General features: G+C 34.5%; 1 protein-coding gene across 1 annotated transcript in view; it reads left to right on the top strand.

Annotated features, from left to right (window-relative positions):
- The window catches only part of URI1 (URI1 prefoldin like chaperone), a 66,352-nt gene extending 54,479 nt beyond the window's left edge, over positions 1-11,873 (top strand). The window contains exons 7-11 of the mRNA XM_027867691.1: positions 1,528-1,699; positions 3,454-3,760; positions 5,438-5,583; positions 6,522-6,765; positions 11,520-11,873. Coding sequence (XP_027723492.1) covers positions 1,528-1,699; positions 3,454-3,760; positions 5,438-5,583; positions 6,522-6,765; positions 11,520-11,699 — 1,049 coding nt within the window. The 3' untranslated portion in view covers positions 11,700-11,873. The remainder of the gene's footprint in view (positions 1-1,527; positions 1,700-3,453; positions 3,761-5,437; positions 5,584-6,521; positions 6,766-11,519) is intronic.
- Positions 11,874-23,169: the final 11,296 nt, after the last annotated feature.

Here is a 23,169-nt window from a genome sequence, read left to right as displayed (position 1 = left end):
GGCCTCACCATGTTAATGCCCAGCTTAGTGAAGACAACCTAAATTGGCCTTAAACTCAAAAGGTAGATGGCACCAGGGGCATTTGAAACAAAAATTATTAGTGCCTTTTTTATTTTTTCACATCATAGGCATTTCCTCATAACTAAGCCTATTCACTGGTACTGCCCCTCCCCTCCCTTTTTCTCCCTGTTTTAAAGAATAATAGGCCAAACCCAATCAATTCAGCAACTCTGTATGTAATACTTTTTACCCATAAAACTACACTTCTCTTTATTTGGAGTTATTGTGTATATTTTTCTCCTGGTTCTGCTTACTTCATTCTTCATCAGTTCATGTAATTTGTTCTATATGTGTCTCTAAGTTTTTCATACTCATTTTTAGAAATTTTTATTCTATTACATTTACTACAGTTCAGCCATTTGCCAATAAATAAGCACTTATTTTATTTGTAGGATTTTATTTATTTATTTTTTGCTGCCACAGAAGTATTACTGTGAATATTTTATCACTTGTGGAGCTCTTTGGTCTATGTTTGATCTCCTTGATATGTGTGTGTGTGTGTGTGTGTGTGTGTGTGTGTGTGTGGTACATATATACACATACATATGTACATGTATGCATGCCCAGGAGTGAGATCATAGGTTATGAATAGTTAGTAACTTTCTAGAATACTCTTTTCATTGTACCATGCTGTCCCTGGATTGTGGCTCCACACGTGAAAACTCAGAAAGGAATTAGCATCGAAAGGCTATTTATAAGTCTAAGAAGGTCATAGAGAGAAATAAGTTAAGTATCATAATTTCCATTAATGTTTTCAGATTTCCATTTAATATAGTATACAAATCAAAAGATGTTTTAGGATAGTAATATTAACAGACCATAGCAAGGCTATAAAATGTAAGATAGTACTTTCGCTTTCAGCAAGTAGTTTTGTAGTTTGATTTTAGATGAACTGGAAATACCCCATATTTACCTAGTAGCTTAGATTTAGTTATGATTCTCATTTTCTTCAAAGTCTTGATTCGGTTAAAGAAAAACAGGTAAGATTAAAATAACTTTATTCAGCAAAGTGTCATTTCCTCAGAAACTGATAGAACTTAGTTGAAATAAAGCCATGTTCAAATTGAAATGATCATACTAATTATACTAGTTTTAGAGTACTTTCCATTTTATAAAGAGCACTATAGTGCTCGTATAAAGGTTCTGTGCTATGGGGCTAGCTTATCTATCAAACTACATATTAACAAGGTCTTTAGTACTTATATAATGAAATTTATTTGGATTGGTTCCAAAATTAATCTAAATGAATGGTGTTATAGTCACATTTCTTTAGAAAAATTCTCTTTCCTTTGAATCTTTGTAACCAGTTGAGATCTTCCTAGGCTGTTTGATTCCTGTGGATATTGTGTTTAACAAAATGAGATTTGAAAAAGAATTAAGAAGTCTGGGGGAAAAAGTATAGTTACTAACATTTTTTTCCTTCTTGGTTACCTTTTGTTTAGCTAAAGATATATCTTAATTCCACAGGAAAGCACAGAACTGCTCATAGACCACATTCAAGACCAAAAACTTCAGATGTTTTTGAAGCAGAGTTTGTAGATGATCCAAAATCCAAGGGTAGTTTCCTCAGTGAGAAGGAACTGTGGGATCGACTCGATGAACTGGAAAGACAAGAAGATCTTTTGGGAGAACTCAATAAGTATGTAGAGGCAAATTTTGCCTCAAAATGATAATCTTGCCATCTTTACTTAGAATATAAGAATATAGACCAAATATGACATAGTGATATCCCATATGTTTTATAGAAAATTTTTTCACATAGCATTGGGCAATTTCTCTTTGAATTTTAAGAATAATGGCTTTGAATATGTTTGCTACTATAAAATGTTTAACTGTGCTTTCTTTCTGTCAAAATTTCTGTTTAATTAGCAGACTACTAATAATCTGGTCAGGTGTTTATATATGAGAAACTTTACTAAGTGGCTGTTTAAAACACACATTAGCACCCACTTAGAATTGTCAAAGTGCTAAATGAAGTCTCTTACCACAGAAGCTCCTACTTTATTTTACTTAAATGATGGAATATATGCAGTAATTAGTTTCTTTGAAAAATAGGACACAATCCACATGAGGTAGGGATTTTTTATAAGTCATCCAGGAGTTTAGTTCGTGTGTTCTTGGGCATTTTTCATTAATTGATGATATAGTTTAAAAAATCTTTTTAGCATAAGGGTTCTCAACCTGGGATTCTTGGTGTCCTTGAATTTGAATGGGAGAAAAATAACATCTTTATTTTCAGTCACTTTGTTTTTGTATTTTATATTTTTTAACTAACTTTATTTTCACTGATATTCAAAATTTGCTATTACATTTGTCCATCTATAGTGTATGTATCTCTTATCTGTCAGTCAAAGATGAGGACAGTATTAACCTTAATATTTAAAATGTGTACTTAATGAACAGACAGCTATCTAAATTGTGATTGAACACCAGTAATGTCCAATACAAGGTATTTTTCCAGCTCTTAATGATTTTTTTTTCTTTTAGTAATTTTTTTTCAATTAACAATTTTTTTTCTCTCCCCACCCCAACATCTTGGGGAAAAAAAAAGAAAAAGAAAACCCTTGTGTGAAATATGCATAGCTAAGTATAAAAGATTCCCACATTGGTCATGCCCCAAATCATATCTTATTCTGCAACCTGAGGCCATCACCTCTCTTTCAGGAGGTGGGTATTTTGTTTCACCATAGGTTCCTCTATAATCAGGGCTGATCATTGAGTTGATCAAAGATATTAAGTGTTTTAAAGTTGTTTGTTTTTCCTGTGTTGTTTTTATTGATAATCCTGATTATTGGTTGTTTACAGTGTTGATATTATTGGTTTTCCTGGTTCCCCTAATTTCATTCTTATCAGTTCATACATGTTTTTCCAGATTTTTCTGAAACTATCTTTCATCATTTCTTATAGCACATTAAATCCATTACATTCATATAGCATAATTTGTTCAACCATTCCCTAATTAATGGGTTATCCTTCATTTCTAGTTCTTTTCTTGGCCACCACAAAAAAGAACTGCTGTTAATGTTTTTGTACATATAGTCCCTTTTCCTCTATTTCTTTGTTCTCTTGAGTATCTAGTAGTATCAGTGGGTCAGATGGTATACAAAATTTAGTGATTTGTTAGTTGTAACTCCAGATTGCTTTTTCACACTAGCCCAGTTCTTAATTCTCTGGAAGAATTAAGCACTTGGTTACTTATCATAAGTAGAAAATGATACATAGAATTTTCAGGTATAATCTATTAAATATCAACCCACAAAAGTATGTGTGTGTAGTTAAGTTTATTTGTATTTATGATACACATTTAAATATATATGTTTGTTATCAATTTTACTATATATTTTTAATGTTAAATTATGTATATATTTTATCATTTTTTTCTTTTTTCTACAGAAAATCTGATACTGTGTTTGTAAATGGAGATGATATAAGCTCTTCTGAAGAGGAGAAGGAAGATCAAAAGACAGCTGTGACTGTGAAACACAGAGTAGCAGACTCTCCTACTCAGGGCAGTTTTCAAAAGGACATTACAGATTCGAAGTTACTTAATGGTCACATGAATGGTTCAAGTTCTTACAGTGATGATGATGATGGTAGTGGTGGTGATGATGATGATGATGATGATGATGATGGTGGTTTAGGAGTTGGAGATAATTGTGTACCAACTATATATTTTTCCCATACAGTTGAACCTAAGAGGGTTTGTATGCTTTACTTATTCTCAATGTAGAATATTAATTATATAATTTGTAATTTTATTTGTATTTAGAGATACAGTTTCTTTATACATTTCAGAGTTCTAAAACAATTAGACTAGTTTTTCTCACTTAGCGTAAAAATAATTTGTTTGGATTGGTTCATTAGATTCATACCTCCAACTAAATACGGGGCTATGTGGACCTGAAGAGACTTAAGACCTCTAGAGGTAACAATCCTGTCTCTGTAAAGAGGACATGCTAAAAATGTCAGAGATAGTCCTGTTAAGGTAGTTGTATTGGTGAATTTAGAAAATTGCAAGAGTCTCCCTTAATTGTACTTAGTTAAACTTTTAATTTTATTACTTGATGTATAAAAATGAATCAGCAAGTAGTGGAAAATTTTATGGTGAATTTAGTTTCCTCTCCCATTTGGAAATAAATGGATACATCTTTAAACCTCTATTTGAATTTTAAAGGTTTTCAAGTTGGGGGGAACCTTAGAGATTATTGAGTTCATCTTATCTCGAAGATGCGGCATCTTAGACCCAGAGCAGGAGAGTGACTTGGCTATGGTCACACCTATATTCTATTGCAAACCTGGGGCTTGAAAGCAAGTTACCTATTTCCCAAGTTTAGTGTGCTTTCTCTTAGGTCAAAACATCTCTAAGAATTGTCACAGCCTAGCAGAAAACTAGTAAAGTATATCTGGAAGCCATGTGAGCTTTTGGATTTGTTACCTGTATTTCCAAATAAAACATGATGATCCATTTGCTTTGCTTATATTGTTCTTAAGGTAGCAAACCAGTAATTTTACAAGGTGTCCCCTGTATTCCTAGGGCTCATTTCCTAAGTTCAAGATTCTGAAGTAAAACAATGTAATTATACTAAATCTATGGAAAATTGAGTATGGATTGATTAGAAAAACAAATTTTGAATGTATTTGCATGTAGCATTTCTAGTCTTAACTCCAACTCTCCTTGTTTCCTAGTGTTAAAATTAGGCAGGGAATTGCATTATTAGTAAGTAGTTATTGATTTATAAAGTACTATGTAAATCCAGAATAGGATTATGAGGTTTTTAATGTGTTAATCTTAAATTCTTCCTGACCAGACCCTAATACTTTGAAATGTAAAATTCTGTTTTTTATACTCTGGAGTTTTAGTAATTGAATTATTTGTCACAGCTTGTACTTTTTCATGCATTAAACCTGATAATATTCTGATTGAATATTTCTTTTGATCAGTGAGTTCCTTTTCCTGTCTTCTCCATTTTGAAATTCATGAATTTTGAAGTCATGAATTTGTACAGAAAGTAATGGTATGGTGTTAAATGTTAAACTTAAAAGCTCAAGCATTATGTATCTTTTATGTAATAATAAATTAATTGGAAGTTAAGTTCCTGGAGTGATTAAAGAATACATATATTTATGTTAGGGATGTGGTATATGTCTCAGAACCTTTTCTACTATGGTAGGGATTTTTTTGACCCTTTGTGTTAAAGCACATGAATTTTATGCAGTGTCAGAAGATAGGAATTGACACTGCTGCTGTTGTTATTATTCATAACTTACCCTGGTGTACTACATTTCACAAACTCCTATCTTCACTATATAGATCTCAATTTATACTCTCTTATTTTTGTTTTCGTGTGTGTGTGTGTGTGTGTGTGTGTGTGTATAGGTACGAATAAATACTGGGAAAAATACTACTTTAAAATTCAGTGAAAAGAAAGAAGAAGCCAAACGTAAACGGAGGAATAGCAATGGCAACAGTAGCCATTCTATTCCAGAACTTCCCAATATCAGGACTCCTGCTGATGTTTATAGGTACATGATTTATAGTTAAAGGGCTTATTTCCCCTCCTTGCTTTATTGTAGTTGTGCTTTTAACAGGAAAAGTGGTGTGTGTATTACATGGGGCCACCCATGTAATCACCTGAAAGATAAGGCGCTCTTGTGGGTTTGGCCCGGCACTCTGAAGGTTCCTTAAGGAGCTGGTGATTGGCCAGAGCCTCTAATCAGAGGCGGTCGTAGAGTGTTGTGTGGTGTCTTCCTCACTTGGGTGATACTTTTGTAAACGTTCTCAATTGATGCAATTGAGTGAATCTTGTGTCTAAGCTGGAGATACATGGATTCTTCATCTGTTACCTTTTTACAGAGTTGAAGTTGATTGTAGTTAATTCCTCCAGTTTGTTTATTGGGGTATTTGGGAGGCAGTGTGATGCTATAGATTGAGTTATGGCACTTGGAGCCTGGCAGACCTGTGTTCAGACCCCGCCTCTGATACTTGCTAAAACCCTGTGATCTTGGGAATCACTTGCTTACGTGTCTCCTTCTCTAAAATGGGGATAATACCCCAAAATATGTACCTCATTGTTAGTAGGCTAAAAAGAAACTCTTGAAGTTTAAAAAAATAAGGATTTTATTTTGATCTTCATGATCTACGTTTATAAAATGGTGAAGATTGTCAGGTGTCTGAGTATTATCTGAAGTATCTAAAATTGTTACACATGAAGTTGTTGCCATTTAGAATATGTTTATAAAGTATGCCATTTTGCATTAGGATAGAAATTCTGCCTTTTCAAAATAATGAAATACACATTTTGAGATATTTGTCAAGTTTCAGATGAACCATAATTATAAAAATTACTGGATATTAAAAGTTGGACTAGTAAATTCAAATTGTTATGAAATACTAGGATTTAAAAAAAATTGTCATGAGATTCTTAAGTAGGTTAAAGTGTGTATTTTCCTTCATGTCATAGAGTCTTTGTTGATGTTGTAAATGGAGAATATGTCCCTCGTAAATCAATTTTGAAGTCTCGGAGCAGAGAGAATAGTGTGTGTAGTGACACCAGTGAAAGCAGTGCTGCTGAGCTTGAGGACCGACGAGGAGCGATGAGGAGCCTTAGTCAGGATGAAGCTGCCTGCCCTGATGCCAGTGAAGGCATTTTGGAGGAGCAAGAAAATCAACAGAAAAAGCTGTTACCCCTGTCAGGAAAGCTTGAGGTATCGTTTTCTAACACGTGATTGGTTATGCATGGTCCTTATGTAAAATCATCAGCGTGTTTATTAGATAAGGAGAATCTGAATTGGTACGGTCCCTGTTTTTCAGTGATAGATAATTTACTTGCCCTTACTTGTACAGTGTCAATTCTTGGACTTGTCTTAAAACTCAGCCTTGTTAGACTGCCCTCTTTTGTAAGGTGTTGTGAATTCTCAGTCTTCAAATCTTATTCTATTTAACTTTTTCTTTTTTTTTTTGAAGAAAATTGATAGTTTTTTGATAGTTTTTTTTTTTAACTGTTTATGACGCCTTAAACCTTGCACTTACATCCTCACCAGTCATTATCCATTGGACATGGCATTGCTTAACCTCTCATTTGAGATAAGATTTTTCTTTTTTAAAGCTGTAGTCATAGGGCCTAAATTTTTCTTGACCTTTTTGGTAGTACTTTATAAAAAATTAATAGCTAAAAAGTGTCAAAGAAAGAGTTCAGAACTAAGTAAATTTCTTCTTTGTTCTGAATTTTACCTTAAAATATTTGAAAATTTGAAGTAAGAATTCTTCCTAGTAAGTAGAATTTATAAAGGTGCTTACAGATGAAAGTTGTTATAAAATTCATTAGTTCAAGGATCTTGGTAATGTCATTTCCTTTTTCTGGGTTCAGTTTTCTCACCTGTCACTGCAGGGGAGGGGAGTTGAACTAGATGCTAAAAATATCTTTAGATGTCAGAATCTACAATTTTACCAAATGTCTTCAGCATATTGCATGTTATTTTTATTGTTGAAAAAGTTTTAATTGCTAATAAAATATATATCTTCACAGATTGTAGTTACTCGGGGCTAGTTCTCTCTTTTTTTTTTTTTTTTGGGGTGAGTCAGTTGGGGTTAAGTGACTTGCCCAGAGTCACACAGCTAGTTAAGTGTTATGTATCTAAGGCCACATTTGAACTCAGGTCCTCCTGACTCCAGGGCCGGTGCTCTATCCACTGTGCCACCTAATTGCCCCCAAGGCTAGTTTTCTTAATATTAACTCAAGAGTACTTGGATCTCTAATCTGATATTTCAGACAGAAATATCTTCTGATGGTGCAGGTCACAACTTAATCTTGTTCTCCCACAATTTTGCCACTGAGAGCCTTCCTCAGTTCTCCTTGACATTTTGAGGATATCATTTGGAACAAACCAACTGTCAATAAGTTATGCCTTTACTCTTTCTATACGACCTATCCCCTTTTTTTGTTTTGGTTTTTTTTGTTTGTTTGTTTGTTTTTGATCACCCATTTCTGTGATGACGTCTTTTATTCCAATTCTCCTTTTAGTTGCTTGTTTGTAACATAAACCCACCATATTCCTCTCTCTTGTCCTCTGGGTAATATTCATTTTTTACTGGTTTTGAGTATTTATTTAATGTTTTATAACTTTCAGCCATACAATAGTATTTATAGAATATTGGCATTAAAAAGATAGATTTTTATTTTTGGGAAAAGTTTGAGGTCATTCAAGGAGCTTTGTGGTTTCCCAAAGACTATCTTATCTAGCCCACTCTTCTTATCTTCAGTGCTGGGTCAAATTCATCCGTTTGTATTGTTTGTCCAGTATATTTATGTATATATGTTGGTGCGTGTGTATGTGTATATGTACTTCTGTGTATATGCATACAATGTATATTTTTATCTACATTAATAGATGAGTACTTTATTAGACTATTTAAAATTTCAGTATAAAAATGTGTGGAAGAAGTGCCTCTAAAAGACCATTTTACCTAGACCCTCTTTTTTTTTTTAAGATTTTTTTTATTAATTTATTTTGATTTATCAGTAATCACTTCCATGTGCTTTTGAGTTTAAAATTTTTCTCCCCCTTCCTCTCCACCACCCTCCCCAAGATGGCACACCATCTGATATAGGCTATACATTTACATTCATATTAAACATGTTTTCGCATTAGTGATGCTGTAAGTTAAAATTAAAACCAATAGGAGGAACCATCAGAAAGAGGAAACAAAACTCGACAGAAGAGAAAAAAAATAGTAATTCAACTTCCATAGTTCTTTCTTTGGATGTGGATGGCATTTTCCATCACAAGGCCTCTGGAGATGTCTTAGATCCTTGTATTGCCAGGAAGGGTTAAGTTTATCAATATTAGTCATCACACAATGTGGCTGTTATTGTTTACAAGATTCTTTTGGTTCTGCTCACTTCACTCAGCATCAGACCATACAAGTCTTTCCAGGTTTTTCTGAAGTCAGCCTGTTCATCATTTCTTATAGCACAATAGTATTCCATCACATTCATATACCACAACTTGTTCAGCCATTCCCCAATTGATGGGCATCCTCCCAATTTCCAATTCTTTGCCACCAAATAAGAGCTGCTGTGAATATTTTTGTACATGTAGGTCCTTTTCCTGTTTGTGTGATCTCTTTGGGATGTAGCCCTAGAAGTACTATTGCTGGGTCAAAGGGTATGCACGTTTTTATAGCCCTTTGGGCGTGGTTTCAAATTGCTCTCCAAAATGGTTGGATCATTTCACAACTCCACCAACAATGCATTAGTGTTCTAATTTTCCCACATTTTCTCCAACATTTATCATTTTCCTGTTTTGTCATGTTGGCCATTCTGATAGGTGTGATGTGGTACCTCAGAGTTGTTTTGATTTGCATTTCTCTAATCAATAGTGATTTAGAGCATTTTTTCATATGACTATAGATGGCTTTAATTTCTTCATGTGAGAACTGGCTGTTCATATCCTTTGACCATTTATCAATTGGTTACCTAGACTCTTTAAATTAGACCTGTGTCCTATGTAAAAATAGAGTACAAGGTGAAATAATATTTTATTTAAATTTCACTTAATGGATTTTGTTTAGATGCACTTGAGATTTTCTTTTTCCCTAGACATTTAGGAAAATCATTGAACTTGGATCTGACATTGCATACTTTCCAGCAACTGACCTGTATTGTGTAGTTTTAGTTGCCTGAGGGCACTGAAAGGTTGTATTATTTTACTTTCCTAGGTATGTTCATACTGTATGTGAGACTCAGGACTTGAACCCATGTATATCAATATTTTTTTCTTGCACACATGTACATACATATCTGTACATGTATATACACACATTTATATGAGAATACATCTGTGTTCCTCTACTAATATGCTCTTCTGAGGACTCATTTTGCCTGTGAGGTTTTTGAGGGCTGTTTTAGTGGAATTTTTAGCCTTTGGTAGGTCCTACCAAACTATATATTGATCCTGAAAAGAATCATGGTACTCAAGAACCAGTCTAGCTAAGTATAGAGGCCTTACCCTAAGAAGGTTGGCTATCAGATGACAAATTTTTTTGGCCACCACACTCATGAAGATTCTACTCAGGTGTAGGAGGGACCCTAATTTTCCTGACACGAGATTCTTTAAGTATTGAAGTATGTTTTTCTGTCTGATTTCATAAAAAACACATGCATGTGTGCATGTTTCTTGTAGCTAGGTACTACTGTGCATTGAGTGACTGGTACATTCAGTTTTTAAGGGAATTATATAAGAAATGTTTTTAAACTCATGGTCTACCTGTGCTTTAGATAGTACCTTAACAAGTTAGGGCCTCTAAGGAATTGGAAAGTAGCATTTACTTTTGCTGTTTTGCAAAACTCAAAAAATTAAAACTTTTGAAGTAGTTCATAATTTTGGGGATAGCACTAAAATCAGGAACTTATTTAAATTTCATTTGTATTAGCTTTGCTTTTCATGTGGAACTGTCAGAGTAAGTAGTATTAGGGGCAGCTAAGTGATACAGGGATATAACGTTGGGCCTGGAATCAGGAAGACCTGAATTCAAATTCAGCCTTAGAGATTTACTAAATGTGTGACCTTCGGTAAGTAACTTAACTTTTGATTCCCTCTTCAGTTTCCTTAACTGCAAAGTGGGCATAATACCCTACTCTGAGAGTTGTGAGAATCAAATGAAAATCAGTGCCTGGCAATTAGTAGATATTATATAAATGCTAATTGTTGTTATTAGTTAGTAGTAGTAATAGTAGCAGCAGTAGTGGTAGTAGTATCATCTAGATATAAAATTCAACACTGAAAGGATTAGTTCATAGTTCTGGCAGATATTTTCAAAGTAAGTTTTCATTATCTGTTTAATGTAGAATTTTGGCTGTTTCTCAAAAGTTTTTATTATAATAGATAGGTTCTTGCTCATATTGTGAAATAGCTTCTGGTTAAAAGAAATCCATAAAAAGTAAGAGTATGTTTTGAGAACTTTCCACAAAGCAGTCCTAGACTTCCTTTGAAGTGCTCATTTTTATGTATAATATATAATTGGCTTAAGTAATATTTCTCACCTTTGGTTGAAAAGGAAACAAAACTTGTGGTTTGGCAACTTCTATCAAAATTCAGCTGGAAGAAGGCTAAGTTACCAAGTTATAAAAAGTTTTTTAAAAACATTGAGTAGTTTTCAAAAAATACATTTTTATACTACAGGATGAAACTTCCCCTGTGTATGTGTGTTAAATTATGTAGCCTCAGTTTTATAAAAGGCAATTTATAGTTAAGAATGTTTAAAGATGGTGTTTTTAAGGATACTTACATAGAACTTGTTCAAAGAATTCTGTTTTAAACTTAATTAAAATTTTGACTATATATGTTAAATTGCCATTGATTTTTTTAAAGGTAGTTCATTTGGTTAAAATAATATGGACCTTAGAGACTTAGCACATTTGCATTTTGTTGTTTCATCTTGATTTTTTCCTTCCTTATAGGCTTTTTCTGGAACTGTAATAGAAAAGGAACTTTTATCTCCCGTAATACCACACCCAGGCACTGTGCATCCTGTGTTACCAACCATACCTGAACGAAAAGAAGTTTTGTCAGAAGTATCAGAAGAAACTACAAAAAGGATTTCAAAATTCAAAGCTGCCAGATTGCAACAGAGAAACTAGGCCTGCCTAGAAAATGGAAATTTGCATCTTAAAGCACAGTTTTGCAATTTGTTATGAATGTCAGTTACATGTAGTTAGGAGTAGTGCATCCAATGTTATTTTGGCAGCAAGTTCTTTTTCCCTCTTCATCAGTGGTATTTAAAAAGATTAAAAATAAATGTTTGAATACTTGAATATTCGCTTTATTTTGTTAATTTCTCTGTATGCTGTCAGTACCTTTGTCTAGGTTTGCTTCATGAATGCAGTAGCAGCATTTGGAATTATTTTTCAAAGAATACTATTCACATGCATTGTTTTTGTGTTTCAACCTAAGTACAGGCAGTTTTTTACCAGCTGTGATGTTCTACATACCATATGGACCATTTTAAAGAAACTTTAAAAATTTCAAATGGATTCAACAATTATATTTCATTACTTGCTTTAGCATTTTAAAGACAGTTTTGTATCTACATTGTTGTAGGTTTTGCAAATAGGTGGCTGTTTCAAAATTTGTTTCTTTTCCCCTTCTAGTAATTTCTCTTATAATGTAACAATCTTTGAGGCAGAAAAACTGTCTACTTACTGTAGAGGGAAGTTTCTTTGATGGAAAAATGGTATTTTGTAAAATAGAATTTTTCAAGTAAAAAAAATTATGAAATCTATGGTCTCTAAATCTTTATTTTGTAACTTGTGGCTAAATATTGAAGCTCTATTATTCACATATCCACTATATATGATGTACACTGTCTACTTAAAGTTCTTATAGTTCCATAGTCACTTTTCTTCCCTGATGCATGTAACTTCCAATAATTGTTAATTGGGGGTCATATGTTGGGAAAGAGAAGAATTGACTAAAAGGCCTGAAGAGATTCTCTTGAAGGAATTCTTGTGGTCTGATATTCTAAACATTTTCCTTCTCTGAGGTTACTTTTCTAGCAGTAAGTAACTGAAGTAAAATATTTACTTTTAACACAACTATCTAGAATGAACCGAAATGTATTTTAAATGTATTGAAAATTACATTGCAAGTGTTAATCATTAGCTTGATGCAGGCTAAAATGTGGCTTTTTAAAAAGCAGGCTGCATTAGTACTAAAATAAGTCATCAATGCCAGTCCACCCTCTATTCATGACTAAATATTTAAAGGAGGTTATTTATAGCTTCTTTAATGAATTCTTGGCTAAACAAAATGAAATTATGTCCCAGAAAAGTAGAAGCTATTTTGTAACCAGAACAGTGCGAACTGCAAAATAGTTTTATGAATAATTATTTTAAATAATATAGGATTGAGATCTAATGCTGGTAGACATGGGTAAATGAGAGCAGGAGCCTACTCTTAGTAATTTTCCCTTAAAAAAAAAACCCAAACATTTGTCATTTAGTAGTTTTGATCAAGTGATCATTTAATAAATTTATACAATTCTTAGTTCCCTGATTACTGTAAGGGAAAGGAGCCTTTGTTACAGTTCTCTTTTGGGGAGTATAATAGTATTCCTCATACACATGAATTTTCTTTTCAAAATGCATTTTATTGATACTTTCTTTTTTTATATATGATACTTATCCCAAGTATCCCTCCTTTTCCCCCTCCCAGAGAGGGGAACAAATTTTAGAGAGAAAAAAGTCAGTGCAATTGATTGATATATTGAAAACATGTAAAAAGTAACACCTGTGGACCTCCCACCTCTACCTAGGGGTCTGAGGGTGTCTTCATTAGAGACCTGCTTGATCTTCATAATTTTGTTATTTGATCTTCATAATTTTGTTACATTTACTTTTGATTTTTTTGGGGGGTGCATCATCATTCTTTCCATTTACATTATTGTAGTTACTGCATATGTTGTTTTCTTGGCTCTGCTTACTTTACTCTGCATCAATTCATGTAGATCTTTCCATGCTTCCCTATATTAATCACCCGCATTTCTTACAGCACAGTAATATTCTATTATATTCATGTATTATAATTTTTTTAACCATCCCCCTATTGATAGGCATCTGCTTTGTTTCCAATTTCATAACTATCACAAAAAGTGTTACTACAAATATTTTGGAGTGTGTGGGGACTTTTTCCCTTATCTATGGCCTCCTTGAGGTATAAACTCAGTAGTGAGGGGAGTCTCTCTATTTCAAAGGGTATGAACATTTTAGTTGCTTTATTTGCATAATTAAAAACTGCTTTCCAAAATGGTTGTACTATTTTACAGTTCTACCAGTAGTGCAGAGTGGGTAGCCTTCCAAACCTTCCCTCCCCTAACTTTGACGGTCGCCATTTTTTGTCATTTTTGCTAATTTGCAAGATGTGAAGTGAAACATGAGGGTTGTTTTGATTTGCATTTGTATTAGTAATGATTTTTGGAACATTTTTTTCCTTTGCAATTCTTTTGAGAACTGTTTGTTCACATCCTTTGATTACTTATCTTTTGAAGAATGGCTATTAGTCTTACATATGTATTCAGACATTAATATTTAAGGACAACTGGATTTTATACATTACTTACAGATGATCATGAAGTCTTGAAGTGACTGGGGGATCCAGAAGCCAATTTTAAAGCTACTTCCTGTTTGTGTAGGTTGTGTTTCTTCTTTGAAACCTTGTCTCTCTCCCACAAAGAATAATAAAATAGCTTGAAAACACCATACAATTGTGTAGCAACACGTTACATTGTGGCTGCCAAGGATCTATTTGCTTTTGAAGAAGGTAGCTGCACTTGTCCCTTTTCAGAAAGGTCTAAACTTGAGAGTTTAAATTGTACCTTCATTTTTAATACCCTAAAGCAGCAAGTTAAAAAATGCTACAGATAAATTCCAATGGATAGGTAGCATTAGGTGAAAAGTAAGACTTACTGTGTTCTAGTCCTACTTCCTATGGTGGGTTTGGGTAAACAACCCAGTACCTCTGTTTTCCCATCTGTAAAATGAGACTAAACCTAAAATTACCAAGTATCTACTGTGATTCTATATAAAAAGTATTGTGCTAAGAACCAAGTAGTCAAAGTAATGGACCCTGCCCTTAAGGAGTTTACATTCTTTTGGGGGATTGGGAACGTTGCAGAGTGTATAAAGAGTATGTATATAAGTAACTGATAAATTCAAAGGAGTGCTCCAGCAACTGAGAATCTTTAGGAAGAGAAGATTGACTTTGTCTGGGCTAGGTATGGGTGAGGAGCTAATTGAAGGCTTCATGGAGGAAGCAACTATATTGGACTTTGGAGGATGGTTTAGTTTTGGACTAAAGTGCTGTAGAAATGTAAGGTCATTTTGTGTGTGTGTGTGTACATACATGTGCAATGCAGTCACTAAACCTCAGGTGCCTTTGGCATAATCGAAGAAAGCTTGATTTATATACTTATATTGACTATAGCTTTAATGGAAAATATCTTTGCATTCCAGTTCTTTGAAAATTGAGGATATGATTGCTGTCTTGTTATCAAAATACCCTATTTTCTAACCAGAGAATCCAGTTACAAATTTTTTGCCAATTTTTTAGTTCAGAGAATTACCATTAATAGATGATTACAATTTTAGTTCCCTTAGAGAGCCTATGGAATAGGATTCCTTTGTTACCTGTTTATTGGCTAACAGGATAGGCAGGATTCATAGGAGTATATGTTACTTATAGTGTTCCTGGAAAAAAATATTGTAGCCTTAATGATTAGAACTTTCCTATGACAACAAGATAACTATCCAAATTGGGAACAGCTTTTAAAATTTTATTTCCATAGTGATTCAGAGGGTTTTTTTTTGACTTAGAGATTGCAGAGACTGGGCTGTGTATATGAAAGAACTAAAGATTATTCAGTTGAAGAAAAATAAGGTATAAAGGTCTTAGTATTAAGGATGGAGCCAGTAAGTTTGACCTCACACAGGAATTCTTAATTGTGCTATGTTTGAGTGAGAAGTGCAGTGACTAATATTTGAGGCACAGATGTTTTGGGAGGTTGGAGCAATCTGTTAAGAATTGGGGCAGTCCTTGCCAATGTGGCTTTGGTGTCTGGGCTGATAAACTTGGGAGGTTATAGGGTGAGGGGAAAGAGATGAATTGATGAAAGATTCCATTTTCATGTGAAAATGGTCTATTTTTGTGAAAATAGAGGAAAAACTAAATTTTTTATGATTTAACACTTTGTCATTCTGATATGTGAAAGGCATTATATAGATTGGATCTTCCTGTAATAACAGAAGCAAAAAGGAGGTCAAGGGATGCTTTAATGTGTGGCGTATTTGGGGAGTTTTGCCAACTACCAAATGCTAAGTATGGATGCTATTCTAATAGATAAATGTTTTACTTCAGGAATATGACATTTGTAAACACTGCCCTTTTCCTGGAGAAAGGTGTATTTTAACAACAAGATGTAATTATATACAAAACATATTTGAAAATTAGGTAATAACATAAATAAGCATTTGTGGATATGAGTGCTATGTTAGTCACATAAGCATACAGTTTGTAGTAATGAGTTTGAAGGTTTAAAAAATAGGGGTTCAAGTAGCTTAATTGGTTCTCTTTTGGCCTTCCATACAAGTTTTATAGCTGTGAAATGGATTTTTTTTCATTCCTCCCCCAGCCCCCCCGTATTACTAACTAATGTAGCTTCTGATTTCTTTAGCCAGTATTGGGCTTCTTAACATTTGGTTTGGCATATAGTTTAAGAAAGGTTATAAAAATTAGTTTGGGCATCATTAAATAGGTATATTCATGAGGAGAGAACTAGTTAAAAGGAACTAGGAACAAGGATCTGGGCAAACATTTCTGAAAAACTTGGAAAATTATCTGGAAATTTTAAAATGCAGTTCTCAAAGACCAGATAATTATTTGTAATTTCTGGAGACTATATTAGGCAAATGAGCTAACATTGGGTTGGTGATGTTAGAGGAGATAAGATAATTTTAGAGTTTATTTTCTGATGGTAAATATCTAATGGTTAGAGCATAGCATGTGGAAGTCTATGTTGTTATAGACCTAAGTGACAGTATTGTCAGGATAACAGAAGCTAGGGAATTTGTGGGGTTTGATTTCTCACAAAAAGTTTTGAACACAAAATAAGAACACTACAAAAGTGCTATGTATTTTTCTCTTTTGACTTAGAAATTAGAGTTCCATCCTTGCAAAATTTAACGACCTTTAGGAACCTTTAGAGCTATTTGACTTTTCTCTTTTTCCACCTGAAACGAACGAAGTCTCTTGGCTTTGAAAATTACTATGCCCAAGCCAGTGGACCTAGAAACATGGATGTACAGAGGCAACAGACTGCTTCTATGCATGTGACCGGTTGGCTTTAATGGGAACACCCACCCTTGTGGCTTGGTGCTATGAGTTACCTCCAGGTAGAGTTAACCTTTTTTTAGTAACCCTGTATGTTGCACCTTATTACTGACATAGCAATTTGCCTTACTTTGGGAATTGAAAATTGAAAAATCCCATGTGCTCTTATTGTTCCTAACACAGCTGTTAGGGTTTTATGTCTTTTTGTGTTCATTTCAACCAAGTGACTTCTACTGCAAAAGATGAACTAGGATGAAAAGAAATCAGATGTGTGTATTTGGTATGCAATATTTTTGTAATACAAATAGCTACATTCTAACCCACATTAACCCCATGATATGTGAATTTTGCCAACTCCTGCTGTGTCTTTTAAATCAAATCCAGTAAATCACTATGAGTGTTCTAATTTCTAAACAAACTAGTCTTCCAGTAGAAATACTCGAACACTGTACTGCAAATTAGACAACCCAAGATAAATGGACCATCTTTGTTAATTATGTAGTTTAATTGATCAAAACTACCAGACAGTGCTTTATTTATAGCAATTTTGTGTTGTATCAAATTCTATACTATTAAATAGCTTTGTAAGTCATATTTGGGGTCATTAAGATATGCTGCCGTTAGCTTATGCTAACCTTATTAAATATTTTTTTTTTGGTCTAGTTAATGTCACAATATGAAATTGCTTTTAATTGAGAAGCGCAACTTCCATTAGATTTTTCTATCCCTATTGTTTAGAAGAGCACAAAGCACTTTCCTTTTTTGCTCTATTGATTGAGTAGCAATTTAGTGAGCTACATTCAGAACATGTTGAGGGGAGATGGGAGACTATTTCTCTAAATACACTTTTTTTTTGGTAGGGTTTTTCTCTGGCATGGCCCAGCTGTTCACATGTAATTAATTTTGCATGCCAGTAGGTAGCAGTGGTGAGCAAAAGCAACAACAGAAAGCTGCCAGTCAGCGATTATAAATTATTATTCATTTCTGTTATAGGTGGGGTGTGCAGTCAGTTACAGTAATAATTACCAAGACTAGAGGGTTTCCTAGGCAACCAATTTTTTCCCCTCATTCATGCTGTTGCCGAGAGTGTGCCTGTAAAGCATGACATTGCTGTATTCTGAGGTTTGTTGCCCCCCTGCTGCTCCAGGTTTGAGGTTAGTTACAGCATCATAAGGTGCTCTCAAGCATAAAAATCTCAGGCTGGGATTAAAGCACACAGAGAAGAGTGTCTTTGGGTCTTTCCTTCCACTGTTTCACTTTTAAGTAACAGGGTTATAAAAATGCAAATGCCACATCTTGCTTATTCTAACTAATGTTGGGGAGAATTTCTTTTAAGTAGTAAACCATTTTTGTGTGTATTTTGTTTTGGGAGTCAGGATGGCTTATTCAGTTTTAACAGGCTCATTATTTAAGGTAAAAATTTGCAAAGAAGGCTTTTAAACTAGACTAGCCCTTGGGGTTCAAGTCTCATAAATCATAGGGAAACCTGATTGGTATAGCTGATTGTGGATAATGTTTGTTGTTTACCCAGTTTTATGGTGTTGGTTCATAAAGAGGAAGGCAACATATTCTTCCTGCAGGAACAGGATTAGTTCTTTATGTGGTAAGAGAGTAATAGAAACCACATCTATTATCAGGGATCTATAAATGAATCATATTATCCTACATTTTTAGCCTTGCAAATCTTTCATTTTAAGAAACTTACATCAAGCGCTTTGCAGTGATAAAAAGTAGTATTTGCATGTGTCTGCTGTGGAATGGGACAGAGTGTTGTGATTAAGTCTCACATGGAGATGTGGAATCCTTACCCATTTACAAGGCTGAAGTCAAAAGCTCAGGCATATTGCATCCAGTTTCCATTGTCTACTAGATGTATGCAAACATTCTAGGAGCATAATTCATAATGGTTCCTGTGTGTTTACTGGAGGTCTCAGCTAGGGCTAAAACAGGCTATTAAATTTTGGTAACAAGGTATCAGGGCTGCAACTATTTAGCTACAAGTGTAGCCAAAAGTTTCCTTGTACTGTAGGGAAAACCAACCAGTTACCTGTGCTTGTGGGACTTTGTTTCACTTCATGCAGCTGTCTATTTACCTTGAAAGAAAAGGTGTTAATAATCATGTCCTGAGATAGATGTTTCTAATCTAATCTTCATACTGTCAGTTTTTAGGTAGTTTCCTTGCCTGTATGTAGCTCATGGTACCCCAATAACATTCGAATTTCCTTAAATACTAATGTCTATCACCGGACTTGCTGTTAGGCAGCTAGATAGTACAATGGAGAGAGTGTTGGGCCTGGAGTCAGTGAGACCCAAGTTCAGAAATGGCCTTAACCAGCTGTGTGACCCTCAGCAAGTCACTTAACCTCTATTTGCCTCAGTTTCCTTACCTACCTCACAAGGTTGTTGTGAGGATCAAATGAGATAATATTTGTAAAGCCCTTAGCACAGTGCCTGACACATAGTAGGTACTTAATAAATGTTTTATTTCTTCTCCCTTTCCCCCAACCCTGGAATAAATGGGTAGTATAGATTACCATGAAAATCAAGGCTGGCATGTCTGGGACTTGCATGGCTGCTGTAAAAGACCAAAGGTAGAACCAGTGTTATGACATTTTTTTTTTCATTATGCCATTGTGGAAATACATGACTAGGTGGGACATGACCTAGTCAGTGACCTTCCAGTTTGGGAAGTGTTAACAGGTTGTATGTGATTTGGGCAATTATATTTAATTGGTAGAGTTGGTTTGTAGGGTAATAACATGTAAGTAGATCACTCCAAGAAACTATGTAGTCATGGAGGATTTCCTTCAAATAGAATATGAGGCATATTTAATTTCTCAGTACCAGCTTAAATGTAATAGGAATGGACTTCAACTTTTGACCATCCTTGCAGAGTACATTTTAGACAGCTTTCATTAAAAAAAAAATGCCCACTTAGGAAATGTGTTTTGGTTGTTATAAAATGTGAATTATTTCCAATTCATTAAGATGTAAATATAAGGTCATCCTTAGTCATTTGTTTACTTTCAATAGTTTGGTTATTGTGATTTTAATAACTTCTAGCTAAAGCACTGAGATTGGCTGGCACCTTAGCTGCTAGCAAAACAAATTTTCATTTGTTAGCTTTTCTGAGAATTGTTCAATAACTTAAAAAGAAGTGAGTGAATTTTCTGAGGTTTGTTTGAATATACTTCAGGTAAAAACTTCTGCCCAAAGGAAATTAATTTCTTATTTATATAATGCATGTTTCTGTGGCACAGATGACTAAAACCACACTGTATATCCATATTAATGTTATAGATGAATATAATTTGCTGTGCATATGTTGTCAATTCATTAAAGACATACAAGAAATAATTATTTACTGGGAAACCACCTTTTTTTGCAATATCAAGTCAGAAAAAGTAGCTGATGAAAGGAAGAGTTTCAGGCTGAAAATAGCTTCACTTTTTTTCATTGCTTGCCTTTCTTGTCCTTATGGGGGAAAAGCAATGCCTTAATCTTCATAAGAGGGCCTGGTAGCTTGTTTATAATCCAAAAAGTTGGGTGGATTTTTGGTCATTTCTTCTTTTCTTTCTCTTGCTTTATTTTTTTCTTTTTTCTTTAATACTAAAACTGCTTCCGGAAACACTGAAAAATTTTAAGTAAAGGTTAGACATTTTCACTTTTTTTGCCTAAAGATTACTCTGCATCCTAGACAAAGGAAATATTTAAACTGTTAAATTTGAACAAAGATACAGTCTGCATATGACTTCTCTGAAGCCCTATAAAAATTCTTTAAAATTGCCTATTCACTCAAATTTACTGAGTGTAGCAAAAATGTCAAAGGCATAAAGTCAGAGAAGATTGAATAAAATAATGCAGAAAGACAGATTAGTCATGCACAGACCCACACAGCCTTTCAGAGCACACAATACCACTTTTTATTACCGCTCTATCTTTACAAAGACTACGTTCAATACATAGAAGATGATACATGGTCAGTCATGTAATCTGCCTTTGATTCCAAGACTCATTTATCTGGGCCTTTTTCACAAAGACATTGATGAGAGATTTCAGTGTTTTCAGTGCATTGTTTTATTTATCATATATAATGGCTGGTGAAAAAAAATAGGAATTATGTCACCGATAGCACAAAAAAGAGTTGTATGGAAGATTCTGTGACAAAGTTTGGTGAAATGCAGAACAACAAGGCACATGTAAATGCTCTTTCCCTCTTTCTTCCCCATTGCTGTTTCTCTCTCCTGTCCTCTGATCCCCCAAAGCTCTCTGCACATTGATAGTGGCATAAAGATACAAGAAATGATATTGTAGATCTTTTGTGGATACCTCTAATACTTCTAAACCTCTCTCAGAAATTACTTGATTTTTTTTTAAAGTTGAGCAGTATTTTAGTTATTTTTGGCAAGCCCATGTTATTTATGCATTGATAAAGAGACTATTTGTTAGTCATAGTATTGCAAATTTAATAAAAAACAGCCCTTAAGATAGAATTTCTTAGCCTGCTGCAATTGACAAAAGCCAGCTAGTGCAGAAATGTCAACAGCAAACCTCATCAGTGGTGCCACACTGCTTTGCAATCAGGAAAAAAAACATAGCTTTACATAAACAAATATATACGTGTGTGCATGTCTGTGGGTGCATCTAAGAACTATTAGGGAGTCTTAAAACCACAGAGATGAAGAATAGCAGCTTCTGCTTTGGTCTTGTTAAGGTTTTCTTTGAGCAAATGTCTTCTTATTTAGTTTCTCTTAAAGTGTAAGAAATAGGACATCATATTATATTACTTATAGAACATTTCATTGATCTAGGATGGGAAGTAGTAACCTAGAATCACCATATTAATTTTTTTTTTGCAATATGTTCTTTGTAGTCTTATTTTCATAACCTTTTTTTTTTTGTCCATTGCATTTGGCTTTATCTAAGTGAAGATGAATGGTGACTGAGTGTGACTCCTGATTTGTAGCAGTGAACCAGAAATGGATATAAAGATACCTCTTCCTTACTAGTATCAGCCAGATGCTCATTGTTGGGGCCTTGAGTTAACGTTGATGCTTACGTCTTTGACCAGGGGAAAAGAAGGATTGGATGGGTAATCTAGTTTGAAGGTGGCTGTGACCATGGTCTTCAAATGCTGGAAAGTTTATCAAGGAATAGAGAAATTCAATTTATTCTTGATCCCAGAGACCAGGACTCTGATTACTGAGTAGAAGTTACAGGGAGTTAGATTTCAATTCAATATAGGGAGGAAATATTACAACTGGAATGTACTACTTTGAGAAATAGTGAGTTCCCCAGCACTTGAAATCTCCAGGCAGAGTTTGGCTGGTCACTTGTCAGAGATTTTGTGGAGATGATTCAGGGTTCAGTGGCTCATGTAGAAGGGGTTTGCCCCATCACAACTGGGTAGCTGTTATCTACTGACTTCCAGGACACTCCTCTTCCTTCCTCAGTGAGTTCAGCGTTTGACTCACGGTCTTTCTTTACTCCTCAATTCCTGCCCTCACACTAGGGAACTTCATCCAACACATATATTGATGATCTCTCAAACACCCTAACCTCACAGTTCTTCAACATGCCTATTTCCTATGACCCACTCTTCCACCCCACCTCAGTTATACACGGAGGTGATCATACCCATATTCTTGCCATTGCCTACAAATGCTCTGCTTCCATATTCATGAGTTCTGAAACTCCTTTATCTGATCACAACCTGTTGATTTGTTGTTCTCCTTCTGCATTATTCTTCATCTTTACCATGACCTCCATGCTTCTACTCACATGTTGGCAAATGAAGCTGGAGAAAAATCACAAAACCATGCTGATGGGGTCCACTACAAATTTATGTCATTGTGGTTGTTTAGTTGTGTCTGACTCTTTGTGATCCCATGGACTATGGAATACCAATAGTGTCCATGGGGTTTTTTTGGTAAAGATACTGGAGTGATTTGCCATTTTCTCAAACTGAGATTAAGTAACTTGCTTAGGGTTACACAGCTAGTAAGTGTCTGAGGCCATATTTGAACTCAAGTCTTCCTGACTCCAGACCCAGCACTCTACTGAGCCATTTAACTGCCTATATTTTTCTACCACACCTCAACTATTGATAGTCTATGGCTATGGGGCTCAAAATCAATTCCACTTTCCTTGGTCACTCTCCAGGGGGAGGGTAATATTTAGCTTCGTCTCACCAACATGATCTCTCCCTACCACCAAAGCTGTTTATAC

Source organism: Vombatus ursinus, unplaced genomic scaffold, assembly GCF_900497805.2.
Source record: "Vombatus ursinus unplaced genomic scaffold, bare-nosed wombat genome assembly UNPS02014786.1, whole genome shotgun sequence".
Taxonomy (NCBI): domain Eukaryota; kingdom Metazoa; phylum Chordata; class Mammalia; order Diprotodontia; family Vombatidae; genus Vombatus; species Vombatus ursinus.
Note: the sequence above shows the minus strand (reverse complement) of the source record. Positions and strands in the feature narration are given on the sequence as shown.